The sequence below is a fragment of the Pristiophorus japonicus genome, chromosome 22 (genome assembly GCF_044704955.1).
Source record: "Pristiophorus japonicus isolate sPriJap1 chromosome 22, sPriJap1.hap1, whole genome shotgun sequence".
Classification (NCBI taxonomy): Eukaryota; Metazoa; Chordata; class Chondrichthyes; family Pristiophoridae; genus Pristiophorus; species Pristiophorus japonicus.
This window is the reverse complement of record NC_091998.1, coordinates 3,159,517-3,184,129: the sequence shown is the minus strand read 5'-3', so window position 1 is coordinate 3,184,129 and position 24,613 is coordinate 3,159,517. Positions and strand designations below refer to the sequence as shown.

Genomic DNA, 24,613 nt, shown 5'->3' with positions numbered 1-24,613 from the left:
TTGTTGGGCAAGAACTCACGCTCAATCCATGCTGACTTTTTGCCATACCATGCCTATGCAAATGTTTCATGAGCCCCTATTTCAAGCTGTCTTCGAATAATTTACTCACTAAATGTTGCATTTACTGGCCTGTAGTTCCCTTTTTCTATGAATGATGTAACAGTTTTCCAATCCACAGGTTTTAATTCTGTTTCCCTAAAGATAGTGACAAGAATGTGATCTATTTTGCGAGTCGCTCCTTTTTAAGTGCCCTTTATGAAATCCCTCTTGGTCTAATGTCATTTAACTTCCTTGGCCTATCAATTAGCACCTTATCTGAAGTTTCTTATTCATGCATCCATCCCCATGAAAATTCACCACCTGTGCTAGGAAAAGAGCCTGTTGTCTCCTCCTTCATTTAATCTATGATATCTCAATGGTCCCACCTTTTTCATGTGCTTGCTATGAATATATTTGAACAGGCTAATGCCTTAATTGCTGCCTCAGCTAAGATTGACTAACTCAGCAGACATTGTTAATCAAACCCCGAACTTTCTGATTCATTTGACTTAGTATTATACCATTCTAGCCAGTGAATATGTTGAGCAATGCTGGCTGTTCCACCTTCCCATAGCAAGGGAGGATAAACACACATGCTGTAAGGTTTGTGACAATATACGTAAACCGGCTGTTGCAATGGATGAATTCTCTGAAATGTGTTCCAAACAGTGGTGCAGAAGAAAAGAAAGAGTAGGCTGTGCAACTGGATCAGTGCACTGTTGAGGAAATACCATTTGCGAATCTGCGTTCTCTCGTGTGATGCATAGATTCAAATTCAAATGATGATTGTGCACTTGTGAAGACAACCTGACTTGAAGGAGAGCAGTTTTACTCCTTTTACTCGAACAGACCCGATACCTTGTAACTTTGGTATATGTTATGAACTCTCTCATGATGCTGGATTACCTTGCTACATATAATATTTATAAATCTTGTGATCAATTTTAGTTATGAGAACTATAGCACCCCAGGGATGCTTAAGCAATAAGAACTGCCTCTTTCTACATTTAACTGGCCAACATTTTGATCGCTCCCGAGACAAAAATGAAGTACATTAAATAGAAAGAGCCATTTTGCTGCACGGTGACCCACAAACCACTCCCATCAGTTATGGAGTTATTATTAATATATATAATATATATATATAGACATCTTTTCAGATTCTTTATTAACCACTCTATGAAAGTAAAATGGCTGCTGTCAGTTTTGCCCATTCGGCTTTACACATGGTGCCAGTGTATCATGGCTGAAGAGAGCACAAGAAGAAGTTGGGATGGATTTCAGATTTCCAGTTCCTAGACCATTTACAACAAGTATAACAACGACAGACAATATATATTGCAATGATGACATAGTGACAGATGTGAAAAAGGTTGTTTTCTCATTATATTATTACAATAACCTATATTTTTGTCAATTTCTGTCTTTTGAGTAGACCAGTGTAAGGATTTGGAGAGTTTCCAGACCACTGCCTCAGGTATTGACCTAATGTCTCCAGATGCCAACTACGCAATGGGCTCCTCCTTTGAACTCTCTCCTTCCAGCAGCTCAGCTGGTACTTACATGTGGGATGAAGAGGGCATGGAGGCGCTTGGTACAGTCCAGCAGTGTGGCAGCCTCGAGTCTTCAGAGATGAACAGCCTGGTAAGAATAGGTGCTCGATAGGTTTAGTTTTGCGATGGGAGGAGATACTCAACAAAGAAGTTTCTTATGCAAATGTTCCTTTTAAAATAAAAGTTAAACAAATGGCTTGCTCAGTATAACCTTTCGATAGTCACATTTGAAACATAATGAAAGCCTTTGTAACTGTGCAGTGGTAGGCTCTTCTGTATTGTATGGAAAAGTTTGGTCAACCTGATATTGTCATGTAAGGATCCCCCACCAGATGAAAAGGGAAAATGTTGACTAATTTTGAAAGAGAAAAAGATAGACCAACTTAAAATGTTGAACTGGAGAGTGGCACCAGTGTTCAGCAGTCGGTAGTTTGATAACTGTGGAGCAGAGACACCATGTGGAGAAAATGAACAACTGCAACTTAACCAACAGTAAATACTGGGATTGTAGGAACAGGAGGAGGCCATTCAGTCCCACAAGCCATTCAATAAAGATCATAGCTGACCTGTATCTTAACTCCATCCACCCACCTGGGTTCCATATCCCTTAATACCCTTGGCTAGCAAAAATTTATTGAACTGAGATTTAAAATTATTAATTGAACTACCATCTAAGGGAATCAAGGGATACCCTGTATAGGTAGGTACAGGAAGGTAGAAGATCAGCCATGATCTCATTGAATGGAGGAGCAGGCTCGAGGGGCTGAATGGTCTATTCCTGCTCCCAATTCTTATGTTTTTATGTATTGCTTTTTGAAGGAGAGAGCTCCATACATCATCTACCCTTTGTGTGAAGAAGCGTTTTCCAACTTTTCTCCTGAATGACCTGGCGTTGATTTTAAGATTATGGCCCATTTGCCTGGACTCCCCTACCAGCGGAAAAGGTTTCTTTCTCTCTACCCTATCCATTACTTTCAAAATCCTAAAAACAACAATCAAATCACCCATTAACTTATATCCCAGGGAATACAGAGCTAGTTTATACACTCCTTTTATAATCTAACCCTTGGAGCCCTGGTAACATTCTGGTGAATCTGCGCTGGCTGCTTCCAGTGAAGGATCAGTTTCTACAGTGTGAATTTCATAACTAATCATGTTCTTTGAAACACAGCTAAAACTGTCTGTCTCAGTTGATTGCAGTGGGTATCCTAAGTAAATCTTGGAGGTGGGAAAAGAATTAGCTGAAAGAGAAATATGAATGAGGCAGAGAGAGATGGTCTCCTCCGTGGAGTCTTGCTTCACGTTGCTCTCGTGTCCGGTTTGGCCCCGACTCCGTATTCGGGCTGCAGTTACATTAGAACTTCAGTGTTGGTGTGATATTAATTATGTTCATTATGCAGCGAATATGAATGAATATATACATACACACTTGTCTTGTGTATGGTAAATGAGTTTGTACAGTTCTCACTTATGCAGTGGTAACTGGCTGGTATCTCAGAACATTTTGGAAGTCTTGCTCCAAGGTCCTGCTTTACACGATACCTGGAGTACAGAAGAACTGTAATTAAAGTCGTCTCTTAAAAGGAGGCAAATTGTTGAAGGAAATGCCTAAATCGGCACATCAGTTTATACTGTGCACAATGCTATGGCATTCAAAGTGAGTTACAGCACCGTGTTGAGAGAGGCCTTTAGAAAGCTGCGATAATGGCTGTCAGTTACTGCTTAAAAACAATGATGTTCTGTAGGATTTTCAGAATCTTTTATATTCAGTACTCCTAAGCAGAATTCTCCACTGTGCTTTTTTTATATTCCATTTCTGCATTATGTTTTCTATGTAACATATTTGATTTTCCCATTCAGATCTTTCAGTGCTACGTACTTCCATTTTTTTTAGCTAAGGGTATGTGCTGGTCTTTAGCCAGATACATTCTTATTTTGCATAGATTTGAAATAATTAATTTATTAATATAGAAATTATTTTAGGTGTATTGAAATTAAACCAAGTAAACATGTTGCCAAGCCGTTCAGAATTTTATACAGGATAGTAAAGTCATATGCAGTGTAGCTAGGTGGCAGTATAGTATTTTAAGAATCAGATATGAAAATCAATTTGAGATGTTTAATGTGGTATTAATATGGAATAACAGGCTACTGGGGACAAATTGTGGGACTCTGTCAGTTTTGAAAATAAACAGGTCCAGAATTAGAATGTTTATCACTCATATTTTAGCTACCTGTTTTTATATATAGTGCAAATATAGCAAAGTATTTCACGTCCATTGTTAAGAATTGGACAGTGCGTGGGAAATAGGGTGTTTAATACAATAATAATGTGATGTCGCTGCAGGAAAGTGATGGATACTTGATGTTGCATGCAAAGTTACAGAAAAAAAATTTACATTCAGAAAATAGACAGATGCAATTTCTTTTTGTAATTATCAGTCTGTAAATGTTGAGTAAAGGATGAAGGTTGAACAGATGGGGCTTGTATAATATTGAACTTCCTATGATCATCATCTCAGCATTACACACTTCAATGGCAGTTATTTACTGTAAGAATAATTGATATTAATCCTTTCCAGACTTGACCTTCAGCCAAAAAATTATCAATGGGATTCATGCTGGATATTGTGTGCATGACTTCATGGTCTACTTTGTTGAAGCTATTCTTAGTGCTCAGCACTGAAGCCAGTACATAAGTGCTCTTTACGTAGTGCCACTCAGTCTGTGTAAAGTGCTGTGATTGCTGCAACTCTCTGGATCGATGGCCATTTGCTGTGTCTGTTAATACATTTCATTATCACTTTACAGGAACTGAAAGTTCTAAGTCCAGATCACACATAATCTGTATTGTTGGACTGTTTACTATAACATTTCCTGTACATTTTAGATAATGAACAGTAAAAGGTACTGACTGTACATTGGTCTAACGCTGGCTTGAAAATTATATCCTTGTAATCTACACATTCTGATGCAAATTATTTTCTTGACATTTTGCTTGTGATATTGGAAAGCTGACATTGCATACAATTTGAACTAAAACTGGAAAGAAACAGTGGAGCCAAGTTGTGCATAGCGGCATATAATTGCGTTTCTGCACTCTTCAGAGAAAGAATAGTGATGGAGCAGGTTGTGCAATAAAACACACTGAACAAAGAGAGAGAATGGTGTGGGATGTTGAAGTTGATATTAGGAAAGAGCACAGTCATTCACTCATTAGGTAGGTTTGATTCTTAGAAGCATGTGACGATTTTTGACGTACACAAGCTAAATCATTGAATTAAAAATAACAATGTTATGACAGACAATACTGAATATCCATCATTGTACTGACTTTCTACCCTATCTTGCATTTCTAGAGTGCCTTTCACAACCAATGGATGTTCCAAAGCACTTTGCAACCAATGAAGTACTTTTTGAAGTGTAATCACTGCTGTAATGTGGGGGGTGCGCCAGCCAATTTGTGCATAGCAAGCTCCCACAAACAGCAATGTGATAATGACGAGGTAATTTGTTTGTGATGTTGATTAAGGGATAAATATTGGCCAGGACACCAGGGATAACTCCCCTGTTCTTTTTCGAAATAGTGCCGTGGAATCTTTTACGTCCACCTGAGAGAGCAGGCGGGGCCTCGGTTTAACGTCTCATCCAAAAGATGGATGCAGCACTCGCTCAGTACTGCACTGTAGCATCAGCCTGGATTTTTGTGCTCAAGTCTCGTGTGCAAAGGGTTAGAAACTAGTAGTTAATTGAAATCATAAAAGAAAACTGAAATATTGTCTTTTTAGACTGAAATGTAAAAAATAAATGCAGTACAGGTTCGACCTACAAAATGTGGAGTTCCGGAATCCGGACACCGGGGCAATCCGTGGTGGGGTCGTCCGGAATCCAAGAAAATATTCCGATACCGGACTGCCCCTGCCTCGGCAAACTGACTTTGCCCCAGCCTGGCTTCGCCCGCCACAACTTCACCACGACTTCGCGTGGCCCGACCTTGCCCCCTCCCCTCCTCCCTCCCCTTTACCTCGGCTGCCCGACCCCACCTACCTCTGGCCAGACGAGGAACTCCTCCACGGCGACGGGATCCCCTGCAAGCGTCTCCTCCTCGCCGGGGCCCCCCCTCCCCCCCCCCCCCCCCCCTTTCTGATGTTCCGAAATCCAGAAATACCCGAACCTGGGTTCGGGTGTTTCCGAATTTGTGACGTCAGAAAGACGTTCCAAAATCCGGCAAAACTCAAGATCCGGATCGACCTCGGTCCCGAGGGTTCCGGATTCGGGATGCTGCACCTGTATCAACAAAGAAAGTCAACATTACAAATCCCATCTGTTTTATATTTTTCCTGTTGTAGCATAAACTCATTGGAAAACCAAACATGCAGGAAGCAGATGGCGGATCACCGATGCAGCAATAAGAAACTAATTAAAATAGTGAAGAAATTTTCATTTTTCCTTCCTGTATTGTCCTCGTGCTTTTCAAAAAAAAAAATGTCCTTCGGCAGTGGAGCATGGAGGTGATACACTCTCTCATTTAATGTTAGGTGCTGATTTCTGTAAAATGACAACAACAGCTGGAGCTGTTCGAGGTTCAAATATAAATTCAGTTATATGAAACCATTGTTATAGACATCTGAGAGGGTAGATGGGGCCTTGGTTTAACGTCTCATCTGAAAGAAGGCACCTGTGATAGTGCCGCACTACCTCAGTACTGCACTGGAGTGTCAGCCTCGACTTCTGTGCTCAAGTATCTGGAGTGGAACTTGAACACAAAACCTTCCTACTTTCCTCCAAATCTCTCCCCTTTCTGCACTTCCATTTACTTGGACAGTGGTCTGTTCTGCAGCCTGGTTATAACGTGTGGCTGTCCTCTAGTATATTGTAGGAATATAGGAACAGGAGGAGGTCATTCAACTCATTGATCCTGTTCTGCCATTCAATGAGATCATGGCTGATCTGTGACCTAACTTCATATGGGCCTTCCCATATCCCTTAATACTTTTGACAAAAAACTATCAATCTCAGATTTAAAATAAACAATTGATCTAGCATCAATTACCGTTTGTGGAAGAGAGTTCCAAACTTCGATCACCCTTTGGGCCTCGCCTGCCCAAGTGCCGCCCAAAGAGTCGCCGAGGTACCTGACGGTACTTTGGACGGGGTTTTCGTCAAAATAGTCCTTGAAAGGGCAAAGGGCGGCAAAAGAGGGACATATGCCGCCAATCTGGGCGGCAGCCGGCGGGAGCTCTCAATCTTGGCGGCAAAGGCGCTTACCGCCCAAGTGCCGCTGAGGATGGAGTCGGGTCCATGGAGGGTCGAAGACCTCAAAAGGAAAATCATTTATAAAAAAAAAACCCATCGGAATACCTTCAGCTGTAAAGAAAAATGTAAAAAAATGTTTACTAACCTTTTTTTCAGCTCTTCATACCCACCGTCGGGGATAGAACAGCATTCTGCTAGCTGTCCTTCCCCGTTCTGGCGCCGATTCCCGCCCGCATCAACATGGCATTTCAGCGGGCGGGAGGTCAGTGGGCGGTTCTTGGTGGCTCTCCCCTCCCGCCCACTCCACACCAAATGGAAAGTGGCACTGGGCGCAACTTCAAGAGGAATGTCGACGGCAGTAGGCAGTAAGGCCATCAATTTCGGGCTCTTGGTGTGTGGAAGTGTTTCCTAATTTCACTCCTGAAAGGTTTGGCTCTAATTTTTAGACTATGCCCCTAGTCCTAAAATCCCCAACCAGCGGGAATAGGTTCTCTCTATCTACCCTATCTGTTCCCCTTAATAGCCTGAAAACATTGATCAGATTACCCTTTAACTGTCTTAAAATCTCGGGACTACAACCCTAGTTTGTGTAATCTCTCCTCGTAACTTAACTCTTGAAGTCCAAGTATCATTCTGGTAAACCTACGCTGCATTTGGGGCGGGGGGAGGAGGGATGGCTTGGGTCACTGGACAGTTTCAGAAGTGACCTGTTTGCAGCCTAGAGATCCTGAGGCCAATTCCAATGGTATTGCTGAGATCAGCAAACTCATTGGAGAATGAAATGAGCCCGGTCAGCATGCTTCTCCCTGTGGGTCCAGGAGTATGTGGTATATTTATCCAATGAGCCAGGGGGGGGTTGTTTTTCTCCATCGTTCATTTCAATAAGCAGTAAATCTACTTGAAGCACAGATGCCTTCTCATATAGACAAGTTTTGTTGGATGTAACTTTGGGATTCCCAAGAAGTTTACTTGATTTTATGTACCTTACTGTGCTTTACACGTTGCTCCAATCAGTACAGCAGTCGCTCCAGGATCAGTGTGCAAGGTACAAGAGTATACCAATCTCCACTCACTAATAGCAAGAAATTAAAATGGGCTTGCTTCTGGAAATGAGAAGTATTTATTTTTACTTTGAAGTCCACCTACTCCCCAAGGGTGGAAATTCCCCTTCACTAAAGAGTAACCTTTTTACATACCTTTTATACAAGACTTAATTCTGCCATCCAGTGGCAGAAAACAGCCAGTGTTTAAGGAACTGCACCACAATGATCCTTCACATTAGTGGTGAATAACCTGTGAATCTTTGCATGTTGCAGCAGAGTACTGTAGCATGTGGGTAAGCACTCGACATGAATAACATTTTGTTGAAATCTTAGCTTTGTTCCAATCCATTGAGGTCCATGTAAACTTTATACAGCACTGGAATATGTCCATATTAGGGGCTTATGGTACCACTATATATTAGCTCATATATTGTGAAAATTAATAAGCACTAATCAAGGAAGTAAAGCATTCACAACGATCAAACACAAACTTGTTTTTTTTATCTTGTCATTTTACCAACAAATACACAAACCGGTTAAGGTACACATGCATTTGCTGTGTGAATATGAGCATTGAGATTGCATACCCAATGATGGTGTCTATTTTGTATTTACTAATCAAAAATGCATTTAACCACATCTGAACTCCCAGTTAGGCACATGTGGCTAGTGGATAGCGTGTCACACATCACTGATTCAAACTTTGCTCGGTTGGTCCTTGCATAATGAGTGAGGATGCAGTTTGTTGAGCTGCACTCCTGGGGGACGTGCCTTACCAATGTGGAAACTAGTTGATTGTTGGGATATACAACAACCAACCCTACCTTTTATTCTGTTAAGTATCAAGTACCGCAATCCTTCAGCAACTTCCCCACTACAAGTCTGGATTCTTCGATGTGTTTTGAATACTCCTTTATTTTTCAAATAATACAGTAACACTGCGACACTAAACAATAAAATTCAAGTTGTATTTATTCGCAGAATGCTTTGTCTGTGTATTCTGGTCTTTGGGAGGTATTCTGCAGTAAGATTCCTGTACTCTGCCTATGGGAGTGCCTGTCACAGGTTTATTCCTGCTAATGGTTGAAAAGCTTTGAGAGATTTGAAGCAGGAAGTTATTGCTGTATTTTTCAAGAACAGGGTGAGTGAAATTGAAGGTTGCAGGTAACCAAATACTCCAGGGGATACAATAGCTCCTGTGACTATTGAAATACATCTGGAAAATATTGGGCCAGTGTTGAATTGGGAGGAAGGGCCTATCCTGTGGAGTTGCTTGATTACCTTAAGGAACAAAGAATTATGCAAAACTTTCCCTCGGGTAATGTGTGGTGTCATGCCTATACTGGGCATGGTCTGTGGAAGGAGGCATGTGTGGCTGAACACCTTATTCCATGTTTTACTGTAGAGCTGGTGATTTATTGAGATTTTAGCTGATCTTTGCTTTCACTGCCATCTACAGTTCAGCCTTGGAGCAGAAGTCAAAGTAACAGTTGCTGATACCCTGGGAATACCAGAGTAGCTTGAGGGGAAAGGGCGATCAAAATACGATTCTGTCCCCACAAATAAAGAAGGATTTACAAATAACTGAGGCATAAGTTTTACAATTCTACAACATTGCAAGCCAGCGTATAAGGTCAATGGCTGTACTCTGCATCTAAAGGTACTGCATTAGCGTATAGTTATACTTCTGCGCTGCTAAGTGAGGTGTGCATTAATGCAAAAGTGTCAATATTACTTGTGATTACAAGCACAATAAAAGCCCTGAGCTACAAAATCTCCTCCATGAAGCTGTTTCATACTGGTTTGAATTTGCAGTATAATTCCAATCTTTGTCTCTTGGTCTTTAATTTCTTGGCGTGCTACATGCCGGAGCCTTATTGTAAATACAAGATCAGATTTTCCAAAGCTGATTATTGTCCAAAAGCTTGCATGTGCTTGCATTATTGCACAGAATTGTGGATAATGTAAAAAATCTAAAGTAGTCTGTAATATGCAGGAAAGGCCGAAAAGACCCTGAGTAACTCTGCAGGCTTTCACATCTCCCGCTGTTTTGCAAATAAGTATTCTCCATCCCATCTTTACAACCATGCTTTGCATTTGAGATTGCCAGTTACGTGCATTGAGCAAAAGCACTCTGTTCTGGCAGTTCAAATCAAACATCAAAATTCATGACTTGTCACAATCCCTTGTCAGACAGATACTCACTTTTTCCTGTTTACCAGCATAACCTTGCAGTAACATTTAGCTACTTTGCTGAATTAGGGCCTAATACCAGCTGGCAGCAGTTGTCCACCTACCTGTGCTCATGTCAGAGTTAAATGTTAAATTCCCATATGACCCTCATTGCAACTGTGCAGTTACTCAAAGCTCAATGCCAGTGCAAGCCTTCCTACCTCCCAGTGGAGTTCAGCGTCAATATTACATTTCCTGTTGTCCTGTATTTTAATTTATTCTCCAAAACATACTTAATGCTGTGAGCATATTAGCCCTTTGAAAATGTTAAAAAAACAAACCTTTAACGTAACCACTAAAGTATTTTTTCCGTGATTTTGAATGCTGAAAATGTGCAGATCAGTAATTTAACTCTTGTGGTGCAGCACTTCATATCATAGAATTATAGAATGAGACCGTGCAGAAGGAAGCCATTCGGCCCATCATTCCTGTGCTGGCTCTTACACCACATCAGCTGCTCTACCCTCATCAACTTTTTCCATTATTTCATCAAAGAACTCCATCAAGTTAGTCAAGCGAAAAACAGGAGTGTAACATTTGTAATCCTCCATTCCTTTGGCACCATCCCCATATCTAAGGAGGACTAGAAGATTGTAGCCAGAGCCTCTGCAATTTCGACCCTTACTTCACGAAGTAATCTCTGATGCATCCCATCCGGAGAGTGTCATTTTTCTACTTTGAGGACTGCCAACCTTTTAAGTACATCCTCTTTATTTTTATCCTATCCAATATTGCTACTACCTCTTCCTTTGCTGCTACATTGGTAGCATCCTCTTCTCTAGTGAAGACAGATTAAAAAGTGCAATTGAGTACATTAACCATGCCCTCTGTTTTGACATCATTGATTGTCCTGGGTTCTTTCAGGTAAATGCACAGCAGTAATTGTATATAATGATGTAAATCATCTGCAGTAAAAAAAACAGTAAAAGGGAATATTATTTGAATGGGGAGTCATTACAACATGCTGCGGTGCAGAAGGACCTGGGGGTCCTTGTGCATGAAACTCTTTTTGGAGTTTATCTGCAAAACAAAAAACATTAAACCTTGTGCATGAATCCCAAAAAGTTAGTTTGCAGGTGCAGCAGGTAATCAGGAAGGCGAATGGAATGTTGTCTTTCATTGCGAGAGGGATGGAGTACAAAAGCAGGGAGGTCCTGCTGCAACACTGTACAGGGTATTGGTGAGGCCGCACCTGGAGTACTGCGTGCAGTTTTGGTCACCTTACTTAAGGAAGGATATACTAGCTTTGGAGGGGGTACAGAGACGATTCACTAGGATGATTCCGGAGATGAGGGGGTTACCTTATGATGATAGATTGAGTAGACTGGGTCTTTACTCGTTGGAGTTCAGAAGGATGAGGGGTGATCTTATAGAAACATTTAAAATAATGAAAGGAATAGACAAGATAGAGGCAGAGAGGTTGTTTCCACTGGTCGGGGAGACTAGAACTAGGGGGCACAGCCTCAAAATACGGGGGAGCCAATTTAAAACCGAATTGAGAAGGAATTTCTTCTCCCAGAGGGTTGTGAATCTGTGGAATTCTCTGTCCACGGAAGCAGTTGAGGCTAGCTCATTGAATGTATTCAAGTCACAGATAGATAGATTTTTAACCAATAAGGGAATTAAGGATTATGGGGAGCGGGCGGGTAAGTGGAGCTGAGTCCACGGCCAGATCCGCCATGATCTTGTTGAATGACGGAGCAGGCTCGAGGGGCTAGATGGCCTACTCCTGTTCCTAATTCTTATGTTATGTTATGTATGCTCCGGTCATTCTTTCTCTTGCCTAATCCAGAGATGCTACGGACCTGGCTGAGTTTATCTCCTTCAGCTTTGACGCGATTGAACCAGAATTTCTTGGCCTAAATGGCTTAGCTTCTCAATGGTAAACCTGCTGGGCCGTCAAAGCTTTCAGACACACACATTTACTAAATCACTTTCGGACATTTGAAAATTGAACATTATGTGCAAAAATGTAGGATGGGCAATGCAACCCATAGCAGTGAAGTGCATGTTCTGAAATAGTGTGTCTTTTCATGAGTTTTTATTATTTATTTAAAACATGTAGCCAACTGGAACTATGCTCTGAAGTTGCGTATTCCTGATTAATCAGCATACTGAGGTAGTTGATTGCGTTGGTGTATTAACATGCTACATCAAAATTCTGATGGATTGGACAGGTTAGATGCAGGAAGAATGTTCCCGATGTTGGGGAAGTCCAGAACCAGGGGTCACAATCTAAGGATAAGGGGTAAGCCATTTAGGACCGAGATGAGGAGAAACTTCTTCACTCAGAGAATTGTGAACCTGTGGAATTCTCTACCACAGAAAGTTGTTGAGGTCAGTTCGTTAGATGTATTTAAAAGGTAGTTAGATGTGGCCCTTACAGCTAAAGGGATCAAAAGGGTATGGAGAGAAAGCAGGAATATGGGGTACTGAAGTTGCATGATCAACCATGATCATATTGAATGGTGGTGCAGGCTCGAAGGGCCGAATGGCCTACTCCTGCACCTATTTTCTATGTTTCTAGGTTAATATGTGAGTTTGTGCCAGTGATTTCCCACACTCTGAATTCATAGCACCAATCATGGCCGAGTTGTATATCATAGAAGCTGCTTAGAAACAGAGGTAAAATAAAGCTGTTGTATCAAACTCATCTATTTCTTTGTGCTTCTGAGGGGCCAATTACAGAGTGGCATTTGCTGGAGCCCAGGAGCAGGGGGTGAATGCTCTTTCATATAATCATAGTAATTAGTGTCATTGCATACACATCAGTCTGTCTTTGATCCCAAAGTCCCACACGTACTGACCTATTATAAATGAGCTATGAAATTTAATAAATCCTCCAAGAAAGATAAATACTGGTTGAGTTCTGAGAAAGAGATAGAACTCCCCAGCTTCTCTCTGTCTGCGAGATCTATAAGCTGCTTTGGTGCAACCCAAATATGAATTTTTCTTTGAGGCAATAGGATGCTTATTCACAGCCATTAGACAGAGATTAATTGGTGTAAAAAAAATCAGAAGACACTGGAGCAGTGCGAGGTTTACTTCTGCAAAATCCATAAACATACCATTGTTTGAACAGCAGGAAATGAAATTGAAAAATGGAAAGCTCAAGGGCAATGCATTGACTTGCATTCCAATGAACTGTACTAGGGAACGGTGAGATGTGATTTGCATCTGCACTTGCTCACATTGTCTGCTTATTTTAGCTATTTTATTTTGGGGTACGGTAGCATTGTGGTTATGTTACTGGACAAGTAATCCAAAGGCCTGGACTAATAATCCGAGTTCAAATCCCACCATGGCAACTGGGGGAATTTAAATTCAGTTAATTAAATAAATATGGAATTAAAAGGCTAGCATCAGTAAATGGTGATCATGAAACTACCGGATTGTCATAAAAGCCCAACTGATTCACTAATGTCCTTTCGGGAAAGAAATCTGCCGTCCTTATCCGGTCTGGCCTATATGTGACTCCAGACCCACATCATCATCATAGGCAGTCCCTCGGAATCGAGGAAGACTTGCTTCCACTCCCAAAGTGAGTTCTCTGGTGGCTGAACATTCTGAACAGGTGGGACAGACATTCGTTGAGGGAAGGGGTGAGTGGGGCTGGTTTGCCATGTGCTCCTTCCACTGTCTGCACTTGACCTCTTCATGCTCTTTGCGTTGAGACTTGAAGAATTCAACACCCTCCCGGATGCACTTTCTCCACCTCGGGCGGTCTTTGGCCAGGGACTCCCAGGTGTCAGTGGTGATGTCGCACTTTACCAGGGAGGCTTTGAGGGTGTCCTTGTAATGCTTCTGCTGCCCACCTTTGGCTCGTTTACCATGAAGGAGCTCCGCATATAGCATTTGCTTAGGGAGTCTCATATCTGGCATGCGAACTATGTGGTTGACTCTGAACTGCCCTCTGAAATCACCGAGCAAGCCACACCATCGTACCAAACTGCTATGCCAAAATCAGCACTGTGGGAATACCTTCACCACAAGGACTGCAGCGGTTCAAGAAGGCAGCTTACCAGCACTTTCTCAAGGGCAATTGGAGATGGGCAATAAATGCTGGCCCTCCCAGCCATGCCCACATCTCTGTGAACGAATAAATAAAAAGAAAAGGGCAGAAATTCTCCATTTGAAAAAGGGGAATAATCAAATTGTTGATAGCCCAAGGCCACTCTAATTCAACTCCATGTTAGAGTGATCTCCCTCACCCTTCCATTACCATCAAGCCAGGGTAATAAATCCTGCTTCAATGAGGAGTGTAGATGAACATGCTGTAGCAGTATGCTATAGTCAGAGTGAAGTGATCCCACAACAAATGGATCAGATCAAAGCTCTGCAGTTCTGCCACATCAAGTTGTGAATGGTGGTGACAATTAAACAACTAATGGGAGGAGGAGGCTCCTTGAACATTGCCATCCTCAACAATGGCGGAGCCCAGCACGTGAGTGCAAAAAACAAGGCTGAAGGGTTCGCAGCCACATTCAGCCAGAGGTCCTGTGTGAATGATCTATCTCAGCCTCCTCCTGAGGTCCCCACCATCACAGATGCCAGTATTCAGCCAATGCGATCCACTCCATGTGATATCAAAAACGGCTGAGTGCACTGGATACAGCAAAGGTGATGGACCCCATTAACATCCCGGCTGTTGTACTGAAGGTTTGTGCTCCAGAACTAGCCTCACCTCTAGCCATGCTGTTCCAGTATGCTACAATGCTGCCATCTACCTGACAAAGTGGAAAATGCCCAGGTTTGTCTTGTCCACAAAAAGCAGGACAAATCCAATCCTCCCCATCAGCCTACTCTCAATCATCAGCAAAGTGATGGAAGGTGTTGACAGTGCTATTGAGAGGCACTTATTCACCAATAACCTGCTCACCGATGCTCAGTTTGGGTTCCACCAGGACCACTCTGCTCCAGATCTTATTAAAGCTTTGGTCCAAACATGAACTAAAGAGCTGAATTTCAGAGGTGAGGTGAGAATGACTGCCCTTGACATCAAGGCAACATTGGACAGAGTGTGGCACCAAGGAGCCCTAGTAAAATTGAAGTTGATGGGGATCAGGCGGAAAGCTCCCTATTGGCTAAAGTCATACCTTTCACAAAGAAAAATGGTTGTAGTTGTTGAAGACCAATCATCTCAGCCCTAGGATATCGCTGCAGGGGTTCCTCAGGGCAGTGTCTTGGGCCCAACCATCTTCAACTACTTCATCAATTGCCTTCCCTCCATTATAAATTCCAAAGTAGGAGTGTTCGCTGATAATTGCACAGTGTTCAGCTCCATTTGCTGCAACTCGGATAACGAAGCAGTCCAAGACCAAGAACATAAGATTATAGGAGCAGGAGTAGGCCATACGGTCCCTCTAGCCTGCTCCGCCATTCAATAAGGTCACGGCTGATCTGATCTGATCCTCAACTCCACTTTCCTGCCTGTTCCCCCATAAGCCTCGACTCCCCTCTAGTTCAAGAATCTATTCATCTCAGCCTTGAATGTATTCAATAACTCAGCTTCAACAGTTCTCTGGGGCAGAGAATTCTAAAGATTCATGACCCTCTGAGTGAAGAAATTCCTCCTCATCTCTGTCTTAAATGGGCAACCCATTATTCTGATACTATGCCCCCTTGTTCTAGATTCCCCTATGAGGGGAAACATCCTCTCAGCATCTACCCTGTCAAGCCCTCTCAGAATCTAGTATGTTTCAATAAGATCACCTCTCATTCTTCTAAACTCCAATGAGTACAGGCTCAACCTGCTCAACCTTTCCTCATAAGACAACCCCTTCATCCCAGGAATCAACCTTGTGAATCTTCTCTGAACTGCCTCCAATGCAAGTATATCCCTCCTTAAATAAGATGACCAAAACTGTACGCGGTACTCTAGGTGTGGTCTCACCAATACCCTGTACAGTTGTAGCAGGACTTCCCTACTTTTATACTCCATCCCCTTGCAATAAAGGCCAACATTCCATTTGCTTTCCTAACTACTTGCTGTACCAGCATGCTAACTTTTTGTGTTTCATGTACGAGGGCACCCAGATCCCTCTGAACCGCAACATTCTGTAGTCTCTCCATTTAAATAATATTTTGCTTTTCTATTCTTCCTACCAAAGTGGATAATCTCACATTTTCCCACATTATATTCCATCTGCCAAATTTTTGCCCACTCACTTAACCTATCTAAATCCCTTTACAGACTTTTGGTGTCCTCCTCACAAATTCCTTTCCCATCTATCTTAATATCATCAGCAAATGTGGCTACAGTGCATTCGGTCCCCTTCATCCAAGTCATTAATATAAATTGTAAATAGTTGAGGCCCCAGCACTGATCTCTGTGGCAACCCACTAGTGACAGTTTGCCAACCTGAAAATGACCCATTTATCCCAACTCTGTTTTCTGTTTGTTAGCCAATCCTCTATCCATGCTAATATATTACCCCCAACCCCATGAGCTCATGCAGTAATCTTTTATGTGGCACCTTATCGAATGCCTTCTGGAAATCCAAATACACCACATCCACTGGTTCCCCCTTTTTAGTGTCTTCTACTGTGAATACAGATATAAAATATTTCTTCAAAGTCTCTGCCATTTACCAATAATAATTCCCCAGTCTCATCCTCTAAGGGACCAACATTTACTTTAACTACTTTCTTCCTTTTTATAAGCTCTTGCTGTCTGTTTTTATATTTCTTGCTGGTTTACTCTCATAATCTATTTTCTCCTTCTTTATTATTTTTTTAGTCATCCTTTGTTGGTTTCTAAAATGTTCCCAATCTTCCAGCCTACCACTAAACTTCACAGCATTGTATGCATTTTCTTTCAATTTGATAGCATCTTTAACTTCCTTAGCCACGGGATGGTTCATCCTTCTCGTAGAGTCTTTCTTTCTCAATGGAATATATCTTTGTTGAGAATTATCTGCCACTGCTTATCGACCGTCTTACCTTTTCATCTATTTTCTCAGTCCATTTTAACTAACTCTGTCTTCATACCTTTGTAATTGCCTTTATTTAGGTTTAAGACACTAGTTTCAGACCCAAGTTTTTCACCCTCAAACTGAATGTGAAATTCGATCATGTTATGATTACTCTTCCCGAGAGGATCCTTTACTATGAGATCATGAATGAATTCTGTCTCATTACACACTACTAGATCTAAAATAGCCTGTTCGCTGGTTGGTCCTACACTGTATTGTTATAAGAAACTGTCCAGATTACACTCGATGAACTAGTCCCCAAGGCTATCCTTGCCAATTTGATTTGTGCAATCTATATGAAGATTTAAGTCACCCACGATTTTTGCAGTACCTTTCTTACAAGCCCCCATTATTTCCAAAGTTATACTCTGTCCTACAGTGTAGCTACTGTTAGGGGGCCTATAGACTACACCCACAAGTGACTTATTTCCCTTGGTAGTTCTTATCTACACCCAAACTGATTCTACATCTTGATCATCTTCTGAGCTAAGATCATTTCTCACTATTTTATTAACAGAGCTACCCCACCTCCTTTTCCTTTCTGCCTATCCTTCCAAAATGTTAAGTACTCTTGATTATTTAGTTCCCAGCCTTGGTCATCTTGCAACCACGACTTTGCAACAGCTATCAGATCAATCTTATTTATTTCTATTTGTGCCATCAATTCATTTATCTTGTTGCGAATGCTGCGTGCATTCAGATAAAGAGCCTTTAATTTGGTCATTTTGCTATAATGGTCTCCTAATCTGAGGAAGGACGTTCTTGCTATTGAGGGAGTGCAGCGAAGGTTCACCAGACTGATTCCCGAGATGGCAGGACTGACATATGAGAAGAGACTGAATCAACTGGGCCTGTATTCACTGGAGTTTAGAAGAATGAGGGGGGAATCTCATAGAAACGTTTAAAATTCTGACGGGACTGGACCGGTTAGATGCAGGAAGCATGTTCCCGAAGTTGGGAAAGTCCAGAAGCAGGGGTCACAGTCTAAGGATAAGGGGTAAGCCATTTAGGATGAGATGAGGAGAAACTTCTTCACTCAGAGTTGTGAACCTGTGGAATTCTCTACCGCGGAGAGTTGTTGATGCCAGTTCGTTAGATATATTCAAGAGGGAGTTAGATATGGCCCTTATGGCTAAAGGGATCAAGGGGTATGGAGAGAAAGCAGGAAAGGGGTACTGAGGTGAATGATCAGCCATGATCTTATTGAATGGTGGTGCAGGCTCGAAGGGCCGAATGGCCTACTCCTGCACCGATTTTCTATGTTTCATAACCATCTTCCCCTACTCTGACCCTATTTGCTGGTGCACCCTTGTGTTTGTACGCTCTGTCCCTTCCTGTCACACTCTGGTTATCATTACCCATGTCGCAACCATGTACTCTTGCCTTCTCCTTTCTCTAACTTTCTAAATTTCCCCTCACCTGACCCCTCCCCTCCTCTTTGATTTTTTTTTTAGCTTAAAGCTCTATCTATAGCCCTCCAATTCTCCAGGACGCTGGTCCCAAGCCGGTTTAAGTGGAGCTGGTCCCGACGGAGCAGCTCCCTCTTTCCCCAATACTGGTATCAGAGCCCCATGAATTGAAACCCATTCTTCCCACATTACTCTTTGAGCCATGCATTTAAATCTCTGATTTGCTTGACCCTATGACAATTTGCGCGTGGCTCAGGTAGTAATCGAGATTATTACCCTTGAGGCTCTGCTGATTAATTTAGATCCAGCTCCTCAAGCTCTCTCAGCAGAACCTCATTCTTAGTTCTACCTATGTCACTGGTTCCTACATGGACCTTGACAACTGGATCGTTCCCCTCACACTCCAAGTTCTTCTCCAGCCGCAAGGAGATATCCTTAATTCTGGCACTGGGTAGGCAACACAACCTCCAGAACTCCCTGTCGTGGCTGCAAAGAGCAGTATCTATCTCCATGACTTTACTGTTCTCTACCACGTTCCTTTTTACTCCTCCCCCACTTGAACAACAACTGCCTCCGGGACAACATTCAGGCTTGGACTGATAAGTGGCAAGTAACATTCGTGCCATACAAGTGTCGGGCAATGACTATCTCCAACAAGAGAGCGTCTAACCACTGTTCCTTGGCATTATCATCATCAAACCTCCCACCATCAAATCCTGAGGGGGTCACCTATGACAAAAACCCAAACTGGACCACATAAATACTGTGGCTACAAGAGCAGGTCAGAGGCTGGGTATTCTGTGGTGAGTGACTCGCCTTCTGACTCCTCAACCACCTACAAGGCACAAGTCAGGAGTGTGATGGAATACTCTCCACTTGCCTGGATGAGTGCAGCTCCAACAATACTCAAGAAGCTCAACACCATCCAGGACAAAGCAGCCCACTTGATTGGCTCCCCATCCACCACCTGAAACATTCACTCCCTCCACCACCGGCGCACCGTGGCTGCAGTGTGTACCATCTACAAGATGCACTGCAGCAACTCGCCAAGGCTTCTTCGACAGCGCCTCCCAAACTCGCGACCTCTATCACCTAAGAGAATAAGGGCAGCAGGCACATGGGAACACCATCACCTCCAAGTTCCCCTCCAAGTCGCACACCATTCTGACTTGGAAATAAATCAGCATTCCTTTATTGTTGCTGGGGCAAAATCCTGGCAATTCCTCCATAACAGCACTGTTGGGGGCACCTTCACCACACGGACTGCAGTGGTTCAAGAAGACAGATCACCACCACCTTCTCAAGGGGCAATTAGGGATGGGCAATAAATGTCGGCTTTGCCGCCGATGCCCACATCCCGTGGATGAAGAAATAAAAAATAATAATTGCCAGAGGGCTGGGAACAAATTTGTTGGCTTGTGACTTGAATGGTGAAGGATGGGAAGAGAGAAATGTTTTGGGAGCTTTAAGAAATGAAAATAATGTATAGGTTGATAAAGGGATATTCTGGGCCATTCTTACTCTAGAGTATTCATTCCAAAATAACAACTTTATTTAATTTTGACCAAAAATCATCCTACTTTATTGTCGTAACTTTAATACTCAGTTTGTGGAGAACAAAATTGTAATTGGGTATCTTGAGGTTTTTGGCTCAAATTGTCTTCAATAGTTAAGGATGAAAGTGGCTGAGCGTATCAAGCCAGCTCCACAGATTATAGTGAGCAGTGGAAGATAGGAGCCTGCTGGGAGCTGGATAGAGTTTCTCAGCACAGAGTTACCCTGTGATGGAGAAAGTGCCAACTCAAATCAGGAGGCTCCTGAGGGCATGAGTGTAATTCATAACATTTCGTACAGAATAATAAATGCTTGCAAAAGGAAGAAAGAAATGGATTCTATGGTAATTTTGAAAGGAGGACTCTGGGATTAGGACATATAAGTTATGTGCACATCAGTTCAGTGCCTTTGGTAAAACTATGAATAAAAATATTCTCCAGCCAACATTTTGTACTGTAATGTCCTACAGCAATTGCCAAATGCAATGGATATATTAAACACAGAAATCATTAGTTTGTCGATGTCTGTTTTCTTTGTGTAAGGCATTGCCAACAATTGCGTAATGCATGTTAACATTTCAGTTTTTTTTATAACTAGTTTGAAGATTAGAAAATTACTCTGGTATTAATGCTCAGTTTGTTATCCAGAATCCTTTGCCTTGGGCTGATGATGGGTTTGTTTGAGAACTCCCAAAACTGGAGAAATTGCAGTGGCTTAATAAGCCATTAAAGGCACTCGGCTTGCCTGAGAACATCTAATATTTCACTGGAGTTTAATTAGATGTGCACTGAGGAGAATAAATTCAAGTTGGCTTTTACAATCAAAGAAATCAGTGTTGATGGAAGAAAATCCAACCAACAACAGTTACAATACCACCCTTTTCCTTTTCATTGCTCTTTTGCACTTAAACACACTCTGCTGTATCTCTCTTTTATTACTAACGGTCCCAATTATGTTTATAGAATAAGGCTAGTGGATTCTCAAACTGAATTTGGAGCGAATGATTATTGAGCAAATATTGCCACATTATATACCAGTAATTACCAAAGCAAATAGGCTTCGGCGGCATGGTGTTGCTTAATTAATGCTGAGGTCACATATGGAGCTTTCAGAACCAATTTGAGCACCTCACTAATGAAAAGGTAGTTAATGGAAAGGATTCAAAGAAGGGCCAACAAGAATGATTCCAAGTTTTAGTTACTGACTTCTGAAGGGAGCCTATTTATTGTTGGACAAAGATTTGGAGAAATCCGATTTAAATTGTGAACAGATTGAGATGGTGCGTGTGGACGAGTACATTAAAATGGAACTTAGTAGAGGGGGAACCACTAGGTGCAATAGATTACTCAGATAAAGCATTCAGAAAGGAATGTCAGCTCATCTATCCAAAAGGAAATAGAAGTTGCAGGAAAGTAAAAACTACTTGAAGCAGATGAAAAATTAATTTGGGGCCTGAATGACTAAATAACTGGGTAAAGAACATAAGTAAATTGCCTTTTTGGATTCCTTCTGTTATGAATTATTATTTTTTGGGAGAGAGGCATTCGAGACGATGGGGCCTTTGTAACGGTTGAGTTGAAGAGAATCAACATTTATTGTGATGTTTATTAAATTGGAGAAAGCATAATATGTTGTTGAAGATGATGGGTACATTTAAAATCGCTTGTCACTGGCATTACAGTGGCTTACGTCTCGGATGACAGTTCAGCGCAGTACTCTGACTGCTTCATTTTTAGGACGTTGTACTTTGGAAAAGTCTTTGAAATGAGCCCCTTTCTGTCTTTTCTGGTGGTGTAGGTGGATGTTGATGATCCCCGGACACTCTTCAGAGAAGAGCAGAGAATTCTCCTGTTGTCCTGCCCAGCATTCCTCCCTCAACCAACGTCACTAAAAACAGATTAACTGGTCACTCATTTCTTTTTATGGGACCTTGCTGTGTATCAAAATGACTGTTACAAACTGTTATATATGTAAACATTACCAATGTGTAAGACATGCCACCAGGGACGCACCTGTGAGAGACCCAAGGGTCACCTGCACACCCTGGGTAAACAGGTATAAAAGACAGTCTACCATGCTGCCTCCTCACTCTGGGGTTACAATAAAGAGACCAAGGTTACAACAGTTTGAGCTTAAGATACACAGTCTTGTGGAGTTATTCTAAACATAACACAAACTAACAGTACCTCACAGTGTATTCCATTGTATGTGCAGTACCTTGGTGCATTCTGAGTGCATTAAGTTGCTATATAATTCGATGTATAATATAAATGCAAGTTTACTTAATTCATATTGATCAGAAGCTTTATACAAAGTGGTAAATTATGATGAAACTTTCCTTCTAAGCAGAGTGACACTTGCAACACGCAGTAAATATTTCCTACAAATATTATACCCTGTACAATGGAACAATGTACTTGTCACAGGAAAAGAGTAAAATATTATCATAAATCATTATTGTGAAACGATAAGCAGCTTCCTCTCGAGGAAATTGGTTCCATGGATGTGAATGGTGTGAATCTATACATGGTCTAAACTTGCTAGTATCCTGAGTGAAATAGCCAAGATTTACTACACAGGAGAAACAGTAATCTGTTTTGTTGAATTTGCTCAAAGTACTAAAATTAAATAAAACACACCGGTGGAACTTATTGTGGCTTTCTAGAATCAAGGTTTGGGGATCCGGCTGCACTTCCAGGACTTGGCACATAATCTAGGTTGGCATTCCAGTGGAGTACTGGGGAAATGCAGCTCTGTTGGAGATGCCGTCCTTTGGATGAGGCGCTAAACTAAGGCCCTATCTCTCTGTTCTGGTGGTTCAGGTGTACGTTAGAAATCCTGTCGGCGTGTTTGACGAAGAGCAGTGAGGTCTCCTGATGTCTCTCTCAATCAGCATGACTCAAAACAAATGAACCGATCATTCCCCTTATTGCTGTTGGTGGCACGTTGCTGTGTGCAAAATGGCTACTGTATTTGCCCATTCATTATTCACACTTCAAAGTAACTCGAACGCTTTGTGATGTTTCTGCGACACTTCAAAAAATTCATTGTTGTGTTGTGGGTGTTGCTCCTATAGTCTGCATTTATTGTCCATCCCAGGTTGTCCTGATTTTGGTGCAACTTGCTAGTCCACTTCAGAGGGCAGTTAAGAGTCTGCCATGTTAGCGTGGGGCTGGAGTCACACATGCCAGAGTAAGGATGGCAATTTTCCTTCCTTAAAGGGCGTTGGTGAACCAGTTGGGATTTTAAGACATTCCGACAGCATCGAGGTCACTTCAACTGATACCAGTTTATTAATTCCAGATTTTTAAACTGAATTCAAGTTCTCAGACTATAATGGTAGTATTTAAACTCGTGTTCTTTGGATTATTATTCCATGTCGCTGGATTATTGGTCCAGTGACATAACCATTATGCCACACCACTCCTATGGATGCTGTAAAGTGCACAGTTTTGATTTAATCTTTCTAACAATTGTATGTTAGCACCCTTCAAAAACCTATGGAGGGGTTTGTTTTTGTTCTATTTTCTCATCCCTCTGAATGCACAATGAATGTATTGTGGATTTAATAAGTTGTGAGGCATCGATTTACTGAAATTGTGTAACTAGGGATATAATGCGGAAATCATTGTGGTTTGTTGCACAACTTAAAACAATCACTACACTGTTCAAGAACAGCTATTCCTAGCTGGAACTGATGCCACAGCTTCTGGAAGAGCTTTCCACATTTAATGAGTGCATTAAATTTTTAGTGAGACTGATGATTGGTAGTAATTCTGTAACATTACATGCCTAAGGCGCCTGCATTTGAAAAGCAGAGAACTCCCTCAGCAAACTTGGCCAGATTGTCACAATGAGTTCCATCGTTTAGATTTACTTTCCCCCCCATCAAATAAAGTAATAATCTAAAGTAAATACTTGCCTTGTATTAATCCCACAATCATAAATCTTAACCGGGACAAGCAAAGTAAAATAACCGTTTCTGACATGCACAAAAAAAGGCTTCAAAACTTTGTGCTACTGGTGTACACTGTGTTAATCCTTGGTGACAATACCATCTAGCATATCCGTATTGCATTCATTGCATAAAGCAGGACTTCCGAATTCTATGGAACCCTTCAAATGGGGACAATGTAAAATGTGTGTCATTTAAATTGAGATGCAGGCAGAGGTAATTACTTTAGAGGTAATAAGTATGTTATACTGGTGCTCCCACTAATTACTACAGTTTTGTTGCTGACTCTGCTGCTGTAGTTTTCCTTTCATTGAGCCATCCCCTCTTTTTGAGCTACATATAACACTTGGGTATACAGTAAAAAGCTGCAGTTTATTAATTTGCAGTTATCATGCTGTTTATGGCAAATCACTTATCAAAGTGATAAAACTTTTATCATGGAATTTATTGCCATCAGCACATTTTGTGGCTTTAAGAAAATAATTCAAATAACTTAAATAATAATATTTACTGAAACTGATTACTGTTAAATGTAAAGCGAGCCAAGGCAAATTACATTTTAGTTTGCCTAATGAAATGGTACGACGTAAAGCAACAT

At 41.6% G+C, this 24,613-nt stretch overlaps 1 protein-coding gene across 3 annotated transcripts in view; it reads left to right on the top strand.

Moving 5' to 3' along the window:
- Positions 1 to 24,613, top strand: part of ccser2a (coiled-coil serine-rich protein 2a) — a 723,588-nt gene that overhangs the window by 90,825 nt on the left and 608,150 nt on the right. For all 3 annotated transcript variants that reach the window (XM_070865515.1, XM_070865514.1, XM_070865516.1), the window contains exon 4: positions 1,475 to 1,683. In XM_070865515.1, the coding sequence (XP_070721616.1) occupies positions 1,475 to 1,683 (209 nt within the window). The remainder of the gene's footprint in view (positions 1 to 1,474; positions 1,684 to 24,613) is intronic.